General features: G+C 50.6%; 2 protein-coding genes across 2 annotated transcripts in view; one reads left to right on the top strand and one right to left on the bottom strand.

The window, feature by feature from the left end:
* TTLL11 (tubulin tyrosine ligase like 11) overlaps positions 1-11,133 on the top strand; it is an 80,749-nt gene extending 69,616 nt beyond the window's left edge. The window contains exon 11 of the mRNA XM_010721154.3: positions 11,050-11,133. The gene's annotated coding sequence lies outside the window, so the exon portion shown is untranslated. The remainder of the gene's footprint in view (positions 1-11,049) is intronic.
* Positions 7,366-20,801, bottom strand: part of DAB2IP (DAB2 interacting protein) — a 43,627-nt gene continuing 30,191 nt past the window's right edge. Inside the window, exons 11-15 of the mRNA XM_010721152.3 lie at positions 20,718-20,796; positions 18,268-18,418; positions 15,147-15,351; positions 14,377-14,464; positions 7,366-12,255 (exon numbers count right to left, since the gene is read on the bottom strand). Coding sequence (XP_010719454.1) covers positions 12,088-12,255; positions 14,377-14,464; positions 15,147-15,351; positions 18,268-18,418; positions 20,718-20,796 — 691 coding nt within the window. The 3' untranslated portion in view covers positions 7,366-12,087. The remainder of the gene's footprint in view (positions 12,256-14,376; positions 14,465-15,146; positions 15,352-18,267; positions 18,419-20,717; positions 20,797-20,801) is intronic.

Genomic DNA, 20,801 nt, shown 5'->3' with positions numbered 1-20,801 from the left:
CGCCGGGCCCTCCTGCGGGCCGCGGCCCAACCGGCGCGGAGCTCCGCAATCTCGGTGTCCGCAGCTCGGAGAGCCGCAGAGCAGCCCGGAACGCCTGAGGTGAGAGCGGGGCAGAAACGCGGGGAGCTCCGTGCGGCGGGGCGGGCGGGACGTGAGCATCGGTTCTGCGGGCGGAGGGCAGCTGGGGCACGCGTGCCTCGAGGGCCAACTTGGGATCGCGACTACTGAATAAAACGCGTATTAGTACTACTTAATGACGTGTATTTAACGTGCTAGAGAGCTACGAGAGCAGTGTTTGTCAGCGGTTGTCCCTGAGCGGAGGAGGTCACTCGTGGCAGTTGTTACCGCTCTCCATCAGTGACGGGCGGGCGGCCCTTGGCTTCCAGGCTGCAGCACGCGGCACACGGGGTGCTGGGCGCTGGGCTGTGTTCCGCCTCTGAGCTCTGCCACGTGTAGAGCTGGTGGAAGCTTCGCGAAGCACGGAGGTGCCTTTTTACTGCATCGGTGCTGCCAGGCGGAGCTGTGGGGTTGGCACCGAGGATTGCCGGAAAGCCAGGCAGTGCTGGCACGTATCTCCAGTAATATTGCTCCGGTTACTGCTAAACGGGTACAAATTCAGTAGTGATTTGTAAGTGCTGTTAGGAAATGCTCTGCTAACAAGTCCTGGACTGAGGGAATCCGTGCAGATAAAAGGGGAAGAATCTGGCTTCCTTTTGCAGCCCACAGCAGTGAGTGCAGGAGGAGGCGGCAGGAGCCCCGAGGATTGCTGCTCCTTGGAAGAGTGAGTGATCTTTAGTGGAACATAAACAGATCTTTAGAAAAGTAATTTTTTTTTTCTGCCCTCTGCTCACCTGTTGCCCTCTGTTTTAATCAAAGTAGTTCACTTTGTTTATTTTTCTTGAAACTCTTATTGTCACAGCTTTTAACTTCAAGTTTTTTCCTTTGCTTTTGCTTTTTTCTTCCTGCTTCTCCATTACTGTCATTACGAAGGAGGTGAAAACCAAACTCTCACCTTCTGTCTCCCTGTCGTGCTTATTTTTGGTGTTACCCAGAAATTAGACTGTTGGACTCTGTGGTTCTCCCTGATGTTACCAGTTCTGGGGAGCTGTGTAAAGGCTGACTGAAGAGCTCTGAGCTTCCCCAGCTCCCTGCCGGCGCTGGCAAGGAGAGACATGGGACTGTGGAGCTCCTTCTGTCTCCTCTGGCAGAGCTTTGTTCCAGCTGTCCTTTGGGGCAGGCTGTGTAATGGGGATCTGTGTGACAGGAGACCAGCTGCCCTGCCGTTATCTGCAGCCTTTCTGATGTGTGACTGAGTCTGCCAGGCACCTGCCACTGTCCAAACAGTTTTGTGACTTCCAGTTTCTGTGACAAACAGGTCTGTGCATGGTTGCCTTAGTCTATGATATCCTTCCTTAAAAAATGGCTGTAAAAATGTATAGCAATTAAAGCTGTGATTTTTATTGAGTACTTTTTCCATTTAGAAATGGATTTAGGAATAACTGCTGTCTCTGATTGAGGCCATGCATGTTTGTAGCCCTATGCTGCCCTCCCTGCAGTGGGCTCCTTGAAGCCTTTCTTGCCAGCTGCTGCCAGAAGCAAGCCTTGTGCCCATCCCTCTTATAGCGCCCTGCAGCTCGTGCCAGATGGGTCAGCTGCCCTAGGTAAGGCCAGGCCAGAGATGCTCTGTTCTTACAGCCCTGCTGCTGACTGTCAGCTTTATCTTCTTGCTGTACTGGTGGTCCTGCCTTGGGCCTGGGGGTGTGGAGCTTTCCTTCATGTTGACTGGGATTGCTGGCTGTGAAGTGCTCCAGGTGATGATTTGCACCCATTCTTAATGAAAGTGTTGAGGCATTGACTACCACTGGCCCAAGCTGCTTAGCCCGATGCCTCATTGTGCTTTACTGTCTAGTTATGTGGGTTATTCACTTCCTGATTTAACTACTGTAAATCCTCGATAGCATTCTGCACAGTGGTTAACAGAGGTGGCTCTGACAGGCCAATCTGCAGCAGTTCAATCAGGGCCAGTTACTGAGGCTGCTGCTCTTGCTGGGCTGCCTTGCTTCTTGCTGCACATTTGAGCAAGTGCAAACCTCTCTGAGCAGCGTCCCAGCTGAGTGCTTGGTGCTCTCGGGTAATGGCTGGTTTTGTAGCTGATGCCTACTTGCAGAGGTGCCAGCTGGTGTGGCTGCTAATGCCTCTGCCTGCAAGTGCACTCAGGTTCTGTTGCAAGTGCTCAGGTGTGTTCAGTAATGAGAAACCTGTCCTAAAAATGTGAGTGAGATCACTGCTGCCTCTCTTTGTGTCTAACTGCTGCTAGAGTTACTGTTTTCAGCTTTCTTTGTGTGTGGGAGAGGTGCTTATTCCTTTTTTAAATTTTTTAATGCATAGTTCTGGGAGGAGAAATCATGGTTCTCTTCTGAATCAGCTCACTTAACAGTAGAGGCTTCCAGCAGTAGCAGATCATGAAAGTGCAGAAAGGCAGGATAGCCCTGCTTGCTTGATTTGTTTCAGCAGGATGAAGACCTGAGCCCTGTGCTAGTCCTGCCCAGTTGTGTGTAGCAGAGCTCATGTTTTTATTGCTGCTTTCCTTACTTTCTCTTCACCTTAAGCACAGAGACAGATGCACACAAAAACAAACAAAAAAAACCCGCTACCCAAATAAATCCATCTGGTCCCTGTCTCAGCCTCATTTAACCTCCTCTTGAAGAGATTGCATCACATGGTATTCAGCTGAAACCTATTACCTTGCATGCCCAAGCACATCATATTGAATTACATTCACCTATAGGCCTGGGGTGTTTGTTAATAGCTACTGGCATCTTCTAAGTTCGAGGTGATTTATTTGAGTACGCTTCTGTTTAATAGTGCAGCAGGGGCTGTGCATTGGTGTTTTAACCAGAGCTCAGCCCAGGGATGCAGGTGAGCTCTGCAGGAAAGGTCAGGAGGAGCTAAATACGGGCTTGCTTCACACCTCATGAGTGCAGCAGAGCCATGCTGACCTTTCTGTGCATTCCTATTGCACTGGTGTGTTAAGGGGCAACGTAATTTGGCAGAAAATAACCCCTTGTGTACATTCCATCTTGTCCTCAGCTATCAGAGGAGTTAGTGGTTAAATTCACAGTGATGCACAGTCTGTCTGGTGGCATTCAGCATTACTGCCCGATTTGTCTGGTGACATCCCAATGGGTTCACACGGCCTCTCTTTATTAGCAGAGTTTGAGGCACGCTTGGATAGAGAGCTCTTACAGCTAGATTAGCAAACAGTGCAATTTATTAAAGCAACAGATTACAAGTTCTTTTGGATTGATGCGTATAAATGCACTCTCTACCAAGTATGTGAGATTAACCAGTCTCACCATTAACCACTGGCTGGTCCCAGAAGTCAGAGATGGTCTGTGTCTGTCTTGTCTGTGGTGGTATCTTCCCTGACACCCCCTCTCTTAAGCTATTTTTATACTATTTCTTACCATATAGGTGGAGCTTGAGGAACTCTATCATACATACCTTTATTCTGATTGATGTAAGATTCTTTCACCTTGTTTTTAAAGAGTTGCTCAGTGAGCAGTGGTCGCACTGTGGAGGCGGGTAGTTTTTTTGGATGGAGGTGTGCTTGGGTATTATAATGAGTGCATAATGAGCAAAGTTCACCCAAAGGACAGCATTTGGTCAAAAAACAAGTCTTGACCCAGGGTAGCAATCATTCAGCTTAGTGTCTCCATATTCCCATCCTGATATCCTCCTTAGAATCAGTCCCTCAGGTTCTTATGTTGCTGACGCCTCAGCTTGCCCAGGGATCTGACGTGGATCACAGAACCGGGCTGCAGCGTCCACTCAGCTCCGCCATCCGTGCCTTTTATTGGCATACCAGTTACACTCTGATCTTGTACCTCTGTGAACAGCCTTGTCCCATAATTTCCAGTGAACAATGCTGTACCTTAATTTCCAAGGCACCTACAGCAATTATTGCACAGCCACCAGCCTCAGGGATGCAAGCATTTATCATGGGAGCAGCTTGACGTGGCTGCACATAGTGAGGGCTCTGGGAGGTCTGAGTGAGTGTTTGGTGCACTGCATGATCACAGAGTGGGAGCAGGGCGATCCTGGGAGGATGGGGCCACGTGGTTCCCCATATCTCCAGGGATTTTGTGGGAAGGAAGCTGGACTGCCATGGCTGTCCCCTCCCACTGAGGCAGTGCATCACCTGTGCCTGAAGTGGCTCTTTGGGAGATGTATTTTTGCAGTCTGATGACAGAAAGAAATTCACCTGTGTGAGTGCTAATTTCCTTTTTTTTTCTTTTTTCTTTTCCTACAAGTATAGTGTAGAATTGGCACAAAAATGCTGTGAAAGACAAAATCAAAAGGCAGTTGTAGTGACGCAGACAGAGCAGTAGTCTTGCTTGCAGCCGCCATTGCAGGTGAAAGTAGGAATGCCCTTCACATACTCCAAGCCCAACTCCCCAGTTTATAGTTTGTAGACTGAGTTTCTGGCCTCGTGTTTGTCCTCTTCAGTCCAAGTCTCACTGCTCTCTCTTAGCTCAGAGAGATGAGAGAGGAGTATGGGTTCCAGGTAGAAAAAAATTGACTGTAATAAATCAAAAGCAATCAGCTTGGGATCTCTGTTGTTCAGGTTTTACTCCTCAAAGATGTGAAAAATCAAATGGTCAGGGTTATTCAATTACAGCTCACACCAGCAATGGGAAAATCTGATAATGTTAAGGTCCTACATCAATATTATTTATGTGACGTGGCACCGTGCTTGCTGCCGGGTAGGAAACTGCAGAGATCCTACAGGTGTCCAAATCTCTTTCTCTCTTCCTCTCACCTCTTTTTTAATAACCGAATAACCTCGTACAGTGTCTCTGTAAGATCAATAATAGTGCAGGGCATATAATGACAAACTGGAAAACATTTTCCTCTGAGTGAAGGCAGCGTGAGTCAAACCTGAGGCTGTGAGCAGCTCTGCTGCTAATGGAGCCAGGCAGAGGTGACACGGTACGTTAAGTGACAGCAGTGTGCAGCCTGCTCTACTGACCTCCTGCTGCACCCACACTGCTAGCTCACTGGCTTTAATCTCCTTCCCTGCTAACGTTGTTTTAATTGGTATTTCAGGGTAGTGTTGGGGCGCTGGAGCTGGCTTGCATTTGGGAGCCTTTGTGCTCTTCCGTGTCCTGCCACGGAGCTGGGGAGATGCTGGAGGGCACTGAGTGAGGGAGGGTTGGCAGCAGGAAGTGCTTTCCTGGTAGACATGGGTAAAATAAAGTTGTAAACAGCAAGAGGTGCTGAAATAGCAACATCGATAGTTTCCAGATAATGATCTAATTAGCACAAACAAGCTTCCACTAATGACTCTTGTTCTTCCAGCCCTCTCCTTTCTGCTCGCCTGTTTTTATTGACTTCTCTGGCAGGGAGCAGCTCTGCTCCCTATGTCTAGGGCTGAGGCTTTGGAGATTTGTGTATTGGCTGCTCCAAATTGCATCTCCAAAGAGCGTTTGCTCTGGGGCTTGGTCTGACACCTGTGGGATGGCTGCTTGCAGAAGAGAGGGGAGGCAGATCTGTTGCTTGGCTTCTTTTGCTAGAGGCCATGGGGCAGGTGTGCTCCAGCTGCATGTCCCTCATGAAAACAAGGGCAGTGGCACCCACGTGTAACTTCCCTGGAGTTTTACTGTTCTTTGGCCAGTGAGCTTCTGGGAGCACAGATCTGGGGGAGGAGGGCAGCTTTGCCAGGGCGGTGGAGTGGGGCAGGGCTGCCTAGAGCTAAGGCTGTGCTGGTCCTGCACTGGGGTGGAGGTACTGTGGCACCACAAGCAGTCTGCAGCCCATTGATTCTGACATAACGGGACTTGATACGGCTGTGCAAGGGTGCAATTACAAGAACATTATTAATGCTGATGAGTCTTGGGCTAAAATGACTCTCCCGATTAAAAAGCTCAAGCAAACACTTTGGCAATCCCCAGCCTCCCAGCCCCTTGTTCTGGCTGCTGATTTGCAATTCTGAGCCTCACTTCTCCCAGCCTTGCCCTTCTGACAAGCGGCGCTGCACTCAGGCCTGCTGGGAGTGGTTGCAGGCAGGGGCTGGGAGGCTCCAATGCTGAAAGCTGTCAGCACACGGAGCTGTTCTGGGTATTTTCAGCTGAGAATTGAGCTCTGCTCTGATGAAGCCATAACAGAATGCTGAAGAGGTTTTATTCAAATCAAGGTGTTACTGACTAATCTCTCCTTGACGCACTCTGATGCCCTGGGTTTCCTGGGCTGCTGCTTCTTTCTGAGAGATTTTCCTTTCTTGACCTTCAAAGCCAACAAGGTTAAACTCCATGTGTAAAAGGCTCAAACCTTCCCCAGACCATACTTCCTGTGCCCAGGGTACAGAGGTGTCAGGTATGTTGTGGGATGCCTGGGACTTCCTGCAGTTTGTGTTGGGTTGGCAGCACAAACAATTTCTGCTGCGCAGGGAGGGCAGGACTTGTTTTGTTCCAAGCCCTTGCAGTGGCAGTGCTCCCTTCTGTGCAGCCTGTGGCCAGCGCAGGGGCTGAACGCTGGGCTCATCCCCAGGGCAGCCGTGGTTGAGTGCAGGTGATAGAAGCAAATGCTGCGATGGGGTCAGGATGGAGCTGAGGGGAAGGTGAGTTCACAGGGAGGATTTCAGCCCTGTGGTTTTGCTGGCGTTGGTGGAGCAGGACAGAGGGAGGCAGTGCCACTGGGAGCCCATAGCCAGTACCCAGCTGGGTGGGAGCTGCTGCACGTGGGAAGAGCCACAGGTACTCTCTGCATCTCTACTCACTTTGATGCCATCAGCCTGTCTTTTCCCCTCTCTCGGAGGAGCTAATTATGGTGATGTTAATGATGCAGAGGTGCTGATGCTACCTGGGGTTTTAATGAGTTCTCTACATTTTCTGCTGTTTTTATGAGAAAGCCAGGAAGGGGCCTTTGAGAGGTGAGGTGTGTGGTGCTGGGAGCCCAGTGAGCAGTGAGGCAGCCCCAGCCCTGCCATTACTGCACAGGGGAAGCGTCCCAGTGCTTTTGGGTCAGGTCATGGTGGTTGCTGCAGGAACAACACCGGCGACTCCTCACCACACACCCAGGGCCACCGTACAAGCAGGGATGTGCCCAGGGGCATGGTGACTTTGCTGGGCAGAAGGGCTGCCAGGGGCTGGACAGAGGTTTTCCTGGGATTGCAGGGCTGTTCTGGCGCCTGAGCACTGACACACTGCCATCAGCAGCTCTGCACAGCCCACGGGGTTTGTGCCCACCCCCCCAGAGGGTTGGGATGTGCTGTGAGCAGAGGATGTGGATGGGATGTGGTTGCACGGAGTTGGCAAGGGGACTGTAGCCTGTAAAGGATTGAGCAGAGGTGTTGGAGCACTTATATAAAATATCTAAATAAATCTTTAATATTTCTAATTGCAAATGTACATAAATTGCACGGCCACATCATTTCTTTGAACACCAACAACTTTCTCTGTACATTATTACATAGTTTAAAAGGAGCTGAAGGAGATTCAGCAAACACTTCCACTTTGCATTTTTTTTTCTGTTTGTTTTTAAACATACTTACAAAAAGATTTTTTTTCTTTATAAGAGGATATAAAACATAGCGACTGCTTATCAGGAACAAGTATCAGCTTAAGCAGATATACAGAGAGAGGTATATCTTAAGACACAGTGATGTATGATAAAGGAATATGTGAACATGGAGACTGCACTTCGGGGTGCTGGCAGCTGATGCAGAACCACGTAGAATTTACAGCAATGTCACAGCTCAGGTAACCTGTGAAGTCAGTGCTTGAACGCGACACCCTTTTTCAAAGCATGATTGTTTTTGAATGTTGTATAATGCTCTCAAGACTGGATTTGGTTTGGAAAGCCCATGCTTCTATCATCTCCTACCTCCCCATCCCTTCTGATATTCCTTGAGGGAAAAGGTGCCAGTTAGCCCTGCAGGGCTGGCCCAGGGCTCAGCTGGTTCCGAGCAGGACAGGGCCACACAGGCGAGCCTTGTGGCTGAGCAGTGTCCTCTAGGGCTGGGGAGTGGTGGTGGCTACGAGCCCACACTTTCCACACTGGGCAGGGTGCTGTGAGTCCTGGATCAGACCTTAGCGTGTTTTATGTTGCATGTTGGTGTGGATTTAAGTAACAGGAGAAGCCCATGGGCATTCTCAGCGTTGGACGCAATTTGGGGGCTGCTCTCCCAGCAGACTGTGGTATCTCACTCAGGTCCTCTTGTGTCCCTTCTCCCTTCAGGAATATTCACAGCAGAAGCCATGTCCTGCACCCTGCAGCGACCTGCGGGCTGGCTGCCAGGCCGGCGGACTCAGCATGTTCTCACAGTGCAATCAGTGCTTTAAAAGCAGAAAACAAAACCAACCAGACTCAAATGACAATGCAGAGTGACACAGGACTCTTTGGATGGCAGCAGGATTTGCTTAATCTGGTGCAAAAGGGGCTGGTGACTGTGCTGTAGTATTAATTGGCATGGGGAAGGACCTGAGTCCCTCCGGTTAGTTGGCACTGCACTTGAGCCATAATCCCTGTCCGAAAGGATGGTACTCAGAGTCTGCAGAGACCCCAGAGTATCGTTCAGTCCATTGAATCCCCCTTTACACAAAGTTTTCATCATTTTTTCTTTTTTTCCAGAATTGTTTGCTACAGATTAACAAAACCCCAAATCATAACTCTTAAAACAGAATCCTTGAGGTGGGCCAACCTCAAACCTGGATCCCTGGCTGCTCCCCCTTCCCTCAGGTACCCCATGGGGAGGAGGCTGAAATCATAACCTGGGGCTGGATCCAGATTTGCCAGATAGATGAAGTCCACCTCTGCTGAACAGCAGTGAGATACAGCCAAATCTTGACCAAATAAGCAGCAGCACCAGAAGTAAATTACTATATACAACCGTTAGTGAGATAGATACGTTACAGTAAACACTGAAAACATTTACAAAAAATATTAAGACTTGTATTAAGATAAAAATCTGAGTGTGTTTTAGTATTGTTTACACTTTGACAAGTTTGCACTAGAACAGCCTCTTATTTTAGAAAGCGCAAGAATGAAAAAGAAAATGGAGCAGATCACAAAACATTACGCATAGTGGTTGCTTCACCGCGGTGCTGTGAGCACCTCCTGCAATTAATTGCCTCTGCTATTGCTACGCCAGGAACCAGGGCTGGGGCTGCGGCTGGGTACCTGGCACTGCCACTCTCACACACACACACACACACACACACACACAATGTACTAGTTTATAAATAACAGAAACACAAACAGAAGTAACAGAACTGAGCTGAGCCTGGATCTTAAAACCTATTCCCCAAACCCTGACATGGGAGAGTTGTACTTAGCTCCAGTTATTGATACTTGCAGAGTAAGGAGACACAGGAACAAGGGGCTGGGGAAGCTCCATTGAAAAAAGATCTCGTTCTAATTGGAATTCTGTTTCATACTGGCTTAGGAAACTGAGCAACTCCGGAAGGTATTGGCACTGGAACTTGGAAGATTTTATATTTTAGTATCTCACTGTGGAAGGACTTGAACAGCCTGCTCTTGCAGCAGGACAGTGTGCTCAGTGATGTGCACATTTGAGGTTACCCAGGATTTTCTTGGGGAGAAAAAAGGAAGGGGAATGGTGGTATAAAAGCAGTGCCTTGGCTGGGGGGGGCAAGCAGATTTACTGCACTTTGCTTCAGCACTAACCAACTGTGGTGTGGGTGAGTCTTTCTTCCAGCTCTTAGAGGGCACTGACTGCACCCCCAGATTTTGTCCACATACAAATGGAAGCACTGCCTGTGAAGCGTCTGCCCTGTAGTGCTTCCATTCCTTTATGTTGAACTTCCATCTCTCCCAACACCAATATTTTGGAGCTCAGAAACAATTGACTCTAAAAATACATCTCAGAGCAGGAACAGATTAAAAGTCTTTTTTAGCAGGGTTCTTATCATGTATATAAAGACAACAGCAGAAGTTATGCGTATGAACCAAACTGTTCACATAACCCTGTGTATTCCTAACCTGTCTGGGTCTTTCTCCAGTTGTAACCTTGTCATCTGTGTCAAGTTCTTCAAAGACATCTGTGCTATTCTCCACATGCTGTACTTGGCATAAACACTTAGTGATTACTTTTCTCTGAGGAGCTCCTTTTGGGGTCTCTGTGTACTTGCACCATTCTGCAGGCGTTGGTGGCGTGCAGAGACCTCAATGCAGAGCAGTGCGTTTGTTCCTCCAAGGACCGGAGCTGCAGCAGCTGCAGCCACACCAGACTTGGCCCAGGGCTTCCAGGCAACAGACAAACGTTTACAAAAATGTAAAAAAAAAAATCATCTTAAATTTTGAAAGCAATTGCATGAGGAAAGATGCTGTTAGTGAGCCTTACAGCTGTGGGGCAGCATGGCAGTGCAGAGCTTATGGCACATCACGTCCTGCTCAGGCAGCCCGGCGAGGCTGCAGGTGGTACCTAAGCTGTGCAGAGCTCAGTGAACGTCCTAGTACCTTTGACTGTACATTTACACGTGGCAGGAGGAGCTAGGACAGGCGGTCAGCAGTGTGTTAAACTTTAGTGGGAGGAATAGGCAGATGTCCTGTACACTGTACACTGTCATCCGTGTCTCAGAGAAATCTCTCTGGCTCTCGGTCCGAGTGACCTGCTCTGAGACTGGGAGTCGTGAAGGACTAACTGAACAACCACAAACCAACGAACACCGTGGCGGCAGGTCAGCGGCACAATCCCCCGTTAAGGAGGTGACCCCTCCGCTGAGCAACATGTCTGTGTGTGCCGGGGCTGGAACGTCTAATCCTGGCTTATGCCTGCACAGTGCTCCTGACAAGGGGGCTCTCGGTGGTGGCTGCTGTTCCTGTTGGTTACTCCCTTATGACCATGTTTTACATTCTTCAAGCCGGTTAATTTCCATGCAGTGCTCATTCCCAATTTAAAGAGGACAGTATTCCAGAAAATGGGCTCTTTTTTTTCTAATGCATACTGTGAAAGAAAAGAAATACAATTACCGATCTTCATGGTTCTTCATGGCCGTTCTTGTTTCTTTGCCTTTTTTTCCTCCCCAGAAACAGTAAGAATCTCCGCACAGAGCATGACATCCCCATAATGAACTCTTTGTCAAGCATGAATCTGGCCATGTTGCAGCCTGGCACTCCCCCTCTCCACAGTGGGCACCAGCAGCAAATCCAGACCCTGCACCTCACTCACAGCTTGGGGACAGCAAGCTCAGGTAACCTTTAATTTGTTCTGTGGTTATATGTGTGGGAGGGAACGCAGTGCCCTGAAACTATTGCTTTACAAAGATTTGTCCCCAGTGTCTGTGAGAGCAGAAGCTGGGAGTAGAACCAAGAAATCCTTCTGCAGGGCCCAGATCCTCCCTCCACTGACACAGGAGCCTGGGGCCTATCCTGCTCATAGGGACTGCCCAGGGCCCGCAGCCCCAGCAGCACCTATGTGGCCCCACATTGTACTGAGTGAGCCCTGACCATCCCTGTATGGACAGAGTTAATTAAACTCTTATTTGCTGTGCAAATGCCCTCTGGACAGCTCCCCACTGCAAAAGTCAGTGGCAGCACAAAAGCTACATAAGGAAGGCCGAAGGCTCAGGGATTGCTCTGGGGATGGGGCTGTGCTCCAGGGGGAGGCACAGGAGGAGCAGGCCAGGCTCCTGCCAGCCCTTGTCCAGCATGTGCTGCCTGTACTGAGGGTGCTGCCCACTGCAGGCCCTGCCCAGCTCCCTGCATTTTGCTTACTGCAGCGGCAAGGACGTTACTCCCTGTTGGGAGGAGGAGGTGTATTCTCTGGGCAGCTTGGAAGGAAAAGGTTACTTCTGTTTAAACATTAAACACTGATTTAAATCCAACAGTGACAGCAATTCTCAAATATATCTTATTTCCTTATGCCACTCATCTCACACTTGATCTTTCCGTCCCCTCAATGTGCTGGCATTAGCATCTCCCACAAAGGCTCAGTCAAGCGCGCCGTCCGCAGTAAGGAGCTGGGTTCTCTGGGGAGAGAGCAGCCGTTCTCTGAAGCCGCGGCTCACACCTGCTGCTGCACGGTCTCTCTGGCCAGGCCTCCTCCTGCGGCAGCGCCCTCCGGGGTTAACAATTACTGCTGTTTCTGAATTCTCCATTCTCTGTAATCTGCAATTTAGTTGGGTTTGTGGGGGAGATCCCATTACGCGTCTGCATGCTGTACCTCTCTTTCAGCTGAGTAAGGGCACTCATTAACCGTGCGTTGGCAGCATCCAATGAAGCAATGCGTTTCTCCTGCAAAGAAACAGACAGAGGGAACCGTCAGTGGAAACACACGGAGAACTGTTTTCTGCCATTCCATAGGTTGTTGTGAGCTAGCATCCATGGGCCTTTGGGACCAGTACCCCACAGCAGCCCACTGCTGATAGTAGGTCTGCAAATGGCTTTGCCTGTGTTTTCCCCTGCTGCTGCCAGGTGAGCAGACATCTCTGCAAGCTGTGTGCTCCAGGCTGGCCTGGTAGCAGCCGCATCCCAGCCAGAAGCCTGGGTTGATGCTGGGGCACGGTGCTCTGCAACCTCCCACAGCTCCATGTCAGACTGCGTGGCTGTGGCTGTAGCCTGGATTAGAACTGTGCTGGGCTGTGCTGTGCCAGGTTTGCACAAAGCATGTGTTTCCTTCACTGGAGTGAAAGCCTCTGAAATTCTGAGTTAGGACATAATTTGAGGATTACTTCTATGAGGAATAAATATCCTCTCTGCAGGTAGCTCCAGAAGCATCTGCAGCAGAGCACCAGAGTTCTGCATGGCTGCAGGGATTCTGGACAGCAGTTCTGCAGCCCTGACTCCATTCAGAGAGCAGCTCTGGCTACAGGAGATCCCTGTTAGAGCTTCTGCCCTACTCCCAAGCCTCATGGAGGCTTTGGCGCATCAGGCTTTTAAACAAGCAGAATCTGCACTGAATTAATTTTATCATACTATGTTCTAATTGAACAAAATGGAGATAAAGTACTTTTTCTAATTTTTCAGTGATACAGAAATTGTGTTGTTTGCTCTAACTGCAGCTGCTATGAAGACGATAAGATTCCTGTTCTAAAGCATAGTTCTCTCCCAAGGTGGTTATTCCTGTCAGTGTTTAATTGATTTTGTTAGTGTAAATAAATGCCTTAAATGACTTGTGGCCTCCCAGGATGGCTATGGTGGCATAGCTTATCCTCACTGATTACACTGAGGGGTCCAGTGCAGTATCATGGGGACAAGAGCAAGAGCTGCTGTGCTGCAGCCTGATCCTGCCATGCCTGCACATTCCTGCTGTCTGCTGTGAGCATGCAGAATGAAAACAACACAGACGGGCACAGCAGTTTGCCTGTGTAACTCCAAGGATCACACACAGTGTGAGATGATGAGAAGCAGAAAACTGTGCACCATACAGGCTTGGTGAGAGCCGCACAGGTAACAGTGCAGGGCCTGGAGGAGGTGCTGCTGGCTGCAGCCCCCAGCTGTGTGCCCCACACTCCCCCTTACCTGCCAGGCTTTGCCCTAGCACAGCAGGAAACATGTGCTGATTTACTGGCTTGGAACAAATTACTGTACAGGAAAACAGTGATTCTTTTCGCAAAGTTACCACCATCTCATCTCCTTTATAATTAGCTATACAGTAAATTAGTCATGAGTGGTGACTCACAAGAGATTAATACGGTCATTAAGAGAAAGCCTACAATTCACTAGCATCTAGCCACAACCTGAAGCTGCCTAAACAAATGAAAAGATGATGGGCTGTATTTTCAGATTCTTTGTTCCAAGCACAGTATTTTCCACCATCATCTGATGCCCCTCTGCCATTCTCATCTGTACCACTAACTGCGCTTCCATCAGCCCTGGTACAGTTCTGCACAGACTGACCGTGGTCCTGGGCATCCCTGCAGGGAGCAGGGTGCTGACACCCACGTGCTGACCATTTGCACAAGGTCAGTCCCCTGGCACTGCCATTCCATGCTCCTCCAAGCTACATGCCCTGCCTCCTCCCCTCTGCTCCCTCTGCTCTGCAGGCATGCTTTCCTTCCCTGCTCTGTGCATTTGCTCTCCTCTTGTCTATCATTCCCCTGCCCTTCTGTTGGCTGTGCCCTTCTCAAGACTTTGCTCCAACCATCTCCTCGCTGCTCGGCCTGCTGTCACCCCCACATCCCCACATTACCTGCCAAACAGCAAGGCTGCAAAAAGCTGCAAAATGCAAATTACTCTGGCAATAGAACAGTGTCCTGCTGAGGGCTGACCCACCCTGTCACTGACTGCAGCTTTGTGCTGACGCGATCTGGACGTGGTCTGACCGCACTGGATCTAGTGCTGCTGCACAGCAGGGAGGCTGCATGTTGGCAGAGTCACCCCAGAGTGCTGCAGTCCTCAGTGTCAGGGACTCACCTGTGCATCAATGATCTTCTGCTTGGAGTCCACGGCAGCCTGCATTTCTGCATGGTCTTTCTTCAGCTCCTCCTCAACTGACATCAGCCTGGTAGCCAGAGAGACGAGAAAATAAAAACATGTTTTCAAGATGCAGAGTGTATCATCTTTGTAGCGTTTTGTACTGCTTAGGGAAGTGATCTGAAAGCTGGGGGCAGCTGGAGGAAAGGGGACCCTGCAGGCCTGCAGCTCCTGTCTCCCTGTGGTATGGGTTAGCCTTGTGAAATGCACGCTTTATAAGAAAAAAAAAAGTATCCTAAAGGCCCTCAGCGAAAGGGCAGGGACAGCGTTAGTTGGATGAAGGCTGATATGCACCTCTGCAACATGTGGGAGGAGGTGTGAAATGGTAGAGACCCCAGCCTGCAGCCTCCAGCATCCAGACAAGGTCTGAGCCCTCAGCTGAGAATGCAACACTGAGGCACACTGAGATGCTCTCACAATAAGCAGCTGTGTGTTCAAACAGAAAAGGGACATGGGCATTGCCACCACCTGCTGTTAAACACAAACCAATGGTTCAGTGCATCATTTTTCTGGCTATTAATTTTGTCTAGACAACTGTAGTGCACATTGCCCAAGAGCTTAAGTGATTAAGGCCAGGGAAGGAAGACTCCTTTGTGAGTGCTGATTAAAAGCAGAGACGTGGCTCGGCTCAGGTAAGGTGAAACTAGCGGGACTGAACAGCGTGGTCAGCGCTAATGCCAGCCCTGCTGCCTCCCCCAGCTGCCCTGTACCTGCTGATGATGCCCTTCATCTGGATCTCCTTATCCTCCTGCTGTCTCCGCAGCCGCTCCTCACTCTCCTCCAGCCTGGCCTGGTACTCCAGCATCAGTTTCTGCGTTGTCTCCTCCTGGCATTTGAAGCGTGTCTCGTACTCCTCCAGCTTCTTGTTGGAGATGCGCAACTTGTCCTGCAGCACCACCAGGTCCTGCTGGTACTACAGCACGCGGGGACAGACAGGAGGAGAAAACACTTGAAGCGTGTCATCACGCACGGCTCTGCCCTTGCCAGGGTTTCCCCACAACCCGACTGCCCCTCTCCTAGCTGCAAACCCATATCAGATAACCCTGCTTGCCGACACCTCCTCTTCGGTCTTCTCCATGCTGTGCTGGGAGCGGCGCTGCGTCCTGCAGGGCTGGCACGGCGCTGGCACGTTCAGAGAATGGGCTGTTAGCAGAGTTCAGCAGTTCACATGGGGAAAGCAGGTTAGAGTGACTGAATGGCAAATGCACCTTCCTCACACTACGCACAGGGCTAAACACAGGCAGGAAAGGCTGAACTGGTGGGATTCTGGGTTAATGCGCAAGCTCTTTAGCCTGTATCAATAAACAGGAGTGCTTTGGAGATGCTGAAAGCACAAGTGCAGCAGCCTCCTGGATGGGGCAGCTCGGGGCTGAGCGGGCAGGGGCAGTGCTGCAGCCCCACATCTCAAACCCTGCAAGCAGATGGCAAGCCAGGGCTCAGTCCCAGAAGAACTGCTGCATGAAGCCGAGACCCCACAGGCTGTGCCGGTCACACAGCTGAAGCTAAACAGCAGCAACAGAAGAATCACATACAGCAATTACAAAAACAGCTTTCTGACTCAGCAAAGCCGGGTTCAGCTGTTCAAGAGCATTCAACACAACTTACTTTGCTAAAGGAAATTCAGTGCAAATCTGTGTAGGACTTTAATTTCTAAGTTATCTTTGAAAACCGTCTATTAAAAACTCTTAACTGTAATGACCTCAGAATAATTAACACACACCTGATGTTGTGAGGAGCTGTGAGTCAGACTGGAAAAAAAATCACCTGGGCCATGAGAGCAGTTACAAGGCCACAGGAGTTGCATAAGTGCAAAGAGGAACACGCTGAATCCTGAACTGATAGTAGCTTAAAACAGAGCCCTGCCCTTCGGCCATCTCCAGCCACGTGAAGCATTCACTTTACGAATGTCCTTGTATCCTGATGCTGTGAATCCTGCTGTGGAGCTTCCCTGCCAGATCAGCTTCTTTGGAGAGGACGCACAGCCACTGTGCCCTATGCCCCAGCTCACATAAGCACTGCTCTAAGAAAATCCTCTGCCCAACTGACTGCAGACTGAGCTCAGCTCCTCCAGGCTGAAGACGTGTGATGCCAAGGGGCCTCCTGACGGCTAAAGGCTGAGTAGGAAGGGGCCGTAAGCTCCTCCCAACTGGGCACAGATGGCACAACAGATCGCTGTTTTTTTCCTTTAGCAAAGCTTTTACTGAGGCACTGAAAGGACACAGTTTGCATGTGGAACTGGAGTGATGGGAAACAAAGATGCCCATACAGATGCACAGAAGCACTGAAGTGAGACAGAAGGGAGTTGCTCACACAGGAAAGATTAAATACCTACCCTAGCCTTAAAATAGGAGCAGCAAGAGTGTAAGTGATAGCAGGAGAGGCCTCAGAGCCCGAGGGAGTCGCTCCTGTCTCTACAACACTTGTCTCACTCCTGGTTACCATTCAGGTCTTACAGTAATGGGAAGACAGATTATGCTAATGATGATCTTTGATGTCAGTGACTTTACAGCAAAGTAACAAAAGATGCTGCGTGGCAGTGAGACACCAGGGTATGGGGGACACCTGTGGCCTTAGGACAGGGATCAGTTTGCTGCAGAAATGAGTTCCTAACCCTGACCTCAGCTTCCTAGAGCAGGTGCTGGTGAGCTCTGCTGCCCATGGGAGCCCAGACAGGGCCAGAAGGCAGCCAGGCTGGGCTGAGGGACACCCACCCCGCTGCAGAACTGCAGGAGCACCAAACCTCTCTGAAGCCCTTCAGTACCAGAATGCAGCAATAACACAGGTGCACAATGCACGGATCTGGATGTACTGCTTTCGTTTGCTGCCTACTAGTGTCTCTATTTAGGTCACATTCACAATTTCTATGCATGTGCAAATAATGTCAGCTAACACAGAGCTGAGTGTCTGATCAGTGCGTGTCTGTGCTTGCGGGAATACCCAAGGAGGAAAGAACCCATAAAAACAGGCTGAGCTCTCCCATCTGCCATACTACTGGGGGGAGCCCCCACCTCCTACTCCCTGCTCTGCCTCTTAAAGGTGAGAGCACCAGAATGATATGACTGAGAAGGGGAAAGCTACAAAACCAGAAATGTCTGTGCTGCAGAACAGGAAAACAGTTCAGGGAGGGAGAAGCCTGCCGCCTGCGTGACCTGCTGGAAGCACTTGGTCACTGGGATGTAGCAAAGCACGTTTAGGAAACATCCCAAATACCCAAGTGCAGATACCCTACAGTGCCAGGCTGCTGAGAAGTGCCAATTCTGCAGCAACTCAGGGCCCCTCTGGCCCTGGGGGCTCCAGTTGAACCCTCTGGCTCTGACTCGCTGGCAGACCCCACACAGCCTGGAGCAGTATCACTGCATCAGCAATGTCACACCAAGCCCCAGTGCTGCATCCAAGACCAGAATCTGGACTTAATTTTTAGGTCTCCTTACAGTCTCTTACCACAGGAGCTGCTCCTTGCTGCACATCCCTGCAATTAGACAGGAGGGTGCCAGTATCCTACTTCTGGTCTCTGGGTACATTTAATTTATTTTCTAAGCCCTTCTTCACCTGCAGCCAGGGGGAAGCAACTGGCTGGCACCAGGTGATGCTACAGAGCAGCCCTGATTCCTGGCTCCCACTTTTCTCACTTGCTTCCATCAGGGCAATTGCAGTCAGTGTGTGAAGCCCTCCCAGGCAATCCCCAGCAGCGCCCTGCGAGCAGCAGGGCTGAACAGCCCAACAGCCTCTGTGGGGCAGCGCAGGGCAGCCTGCCCCCAGCTGCAGCTCAACCACATTCAAGGAAATCCTCTCTCTATTTAGAAACTTGATTCAATCCAATCAGGTTTTACCTTTCTGCTTGGCTGAGCTCGTCCTTATTCCTGAGCTTATCCCTGTGCTTGGAATCTGGGTCAATGCTTTCATCTTCTAAAAACTGCATGTTCATATTCAAAAGCCAAGCAGCAGTGCGGTCCAGGGCACTGGGGTTCACAGGAGAAGGGGCCTACAATGAAACATACAACCATAACAAAAGAAAAACCTGTAACAGAAAGGTCATGAAGCCAGAGAGAGCAGTTCCTTCCAAGCCCTCTCCCATGCTGCTCCAACAGCAGAGAACAGATTTGAGCTACCAGAGGAGCAGGAATACCTCCTGGTGTGCACCTCCCATTATTCTGCATCAGAAACATTTGACAGGCTGAATTCTTCCCTCTGCCATCCCTGTGGAACAGGCAAACAAAGGTGTGTGGCAGTGGAATCCTGCTGAAGTGAAGGCCCAGGTTATTGCAGCAGCTGTCACCTCTGCAAGCAGAGACTTCACTCAGCTCTTCAGTCTCTGCTTCACTGCGCTGTGTTCTTGCTTGCCACAGAGCCTTTGCACAGATAAAACCACATCTTCAAAAATATGCCTTCTTGAAAAGTAACAGTTTCTTCTTGGGTGAGGCTCTGTACCAAAGAGGCCCAACTTCCCGAGCTCTCCCTGGAGCTCACAGCGCCGGTGGGCACAGGGTGCAGCACTGCTCTTGGCAGGCATTGGGGCTGAAGGCAGGACTGCGAGCTCAGCACCTTCCAGCTGCATTAACAACTTGAGGAAGAGAAGCTGCAGCTATTTCCCCTCCATCCTGGCTCATTATAAACAGCAGTAATTATCCACTTGGATGAACACAAGGGATCTGGATGACCTGTTCAAGTTAACAAGGCAAAGAGATTGGGAAATTTCTCCTCCATTCAAACACCGGTGCTAGAAGCTTTCCTGTGCCATCCTTCAGCTTTGTCTTCATTTCCACAGCTTTCAATCAGAAGCTCAGGCACTGCTCATGGAGCACTGAGGGCCGATCAGAGGAGAGCTGCCCACCTCAGTGATGTAAAGGCCCTGGGTCCAACGCTCTCCACTAACAGAGCCACTGCCCATCAGCCCTTCTGCCTCCTCGTCCTTTCTCTGAAGATGTGGGAAAGTACAGCCTGTTCCTTCTGGCATGGGTTTGACGGCAGCCCAGGTGAACTCGGGAGGTGGAGGAGATACTGCTGCTGCAGGGCAGGAGCGAGGAGCTCTTCTGAAGACAATCCTCCTCAAATGGCCACCATGTGGGAGCTCTCAATTCTTGAGCAGTAGTTTTATGATTCACAGCTAACAGGTGAACTATGCGATTAAGGCTGGGAGGGGCATTTTGGAGACTTCAGCTCTTGCGAGGGCAGTGAGGGCGGAGGAAAGCTCTGAAACACCAACCAGCCAGCCAAGGTCACCCGCTGTCCCCAGCTCTCTTCTGGGAGGAACTGCCCCAGCGGGTGGCTGTGGTAGAGCTGTGCCCTCTGCACCTAACAAGTATCGATCCACATTACACAAATGCTGCTACAAGGCACGCCTGCTAATGTCAGTGCTTATGAGTCAATACAGTGTGCACAACGCAGCTCTGGATCGGGCCGAAACCACCTGCAAAAGCAGCACTGCCAACAGCCTCCACCTCTGCTGCTGAAATGGAACCTGTGCTGAGGAGCAGGCAGCTGTGGCCAACTGTTCACCTTCTCTGGGCTTGTATTACTGTTACAACTCTCCCTTTAGGCACTGAGAGGTCCTCCTGTGTTAATTTTCTTTAATAGGGTTATATCTGAAATGTAAAACGAAAAGCAATTCACCCATGCCAGGAAAGCCAGAGGGTCCTGGGTCTGCGACCTACTGCTTCAATCTCAGCACCTTGCACAGCCAGATCTCTGTGCAAAACAGATGTGCTCCAGGACCTGAGTGCTGCCAGGCTCTGCACAGAAGGGACTCTGCTCTCGATGGGAAAACACCTCTTTCTTCCTGCTCTCGCCTCCCCATTTGAACTCACAGGAGGGTCTAATGGAGCAAAGTGGAATGTCCATGGACACCATGGCTCTAGGGGAACAGGAGCAGCAGTACAGTGCTTGTAGATACGAGATGAGGGCCCGGTCCGAGTCTGTGAGATGGTGCTGGGTTGGCTATGGCATGGGATGAGAGCCTGCGCATGGAGAGGCAAAGCAGTGACGAGGCGGCAGTGCAGGACAGAGCGGGGCTGCCATTGCCCTCGTGGCTCTGCCACCTACCGCCCTGCATCCAGCGCGCTCCAACGTGCCGCACGACAAAGGAACGGAGGATGAGCGTTTGCCTGTGTCCCATTCCTCAGAGGGCCTCTGGCTCAGGCCAGGCTGGGTGCAGGAACCGTGCCACAATCGCCACGCCGCCACAAAGCCCGCTCCCACTGCAGCAACCCCCCCGCCCCATTTCTCCTCCCCCTCCCACGGCCCGGCCGCCTCCCACCCCCCAGCCGCGTCAGCCCCCCGCTCACCTGTTTGTGCATGGTGCGCTGCTTCATCTCGGGGCTGTCGCCCTTGGAGGAGGACGACTGCTGCCGGAGACGGGCCCCGCTGCC

This window comes from Meleagris gallopavo, chromosome 19, assembly GCF_000146605.3.
Source record: "Meleagris gallopavo isolate NT-WF06-2002-E0010 breed Aviagen turkey brand Nicholas breeding stock chromosome 19, Turkey_5.1, whole genome shotgun sequence".
Lineage (NCBI taxonomy): Eukaryota > Metazoa > Chordata > Aves > Galliformes > Phasianidae > Meleagris > Meleagris gallopavo.
Note: the sequence above shows the minus strand (reverse complement) of the source record. Positions and strands in the feature narration are given on the sequence as shown.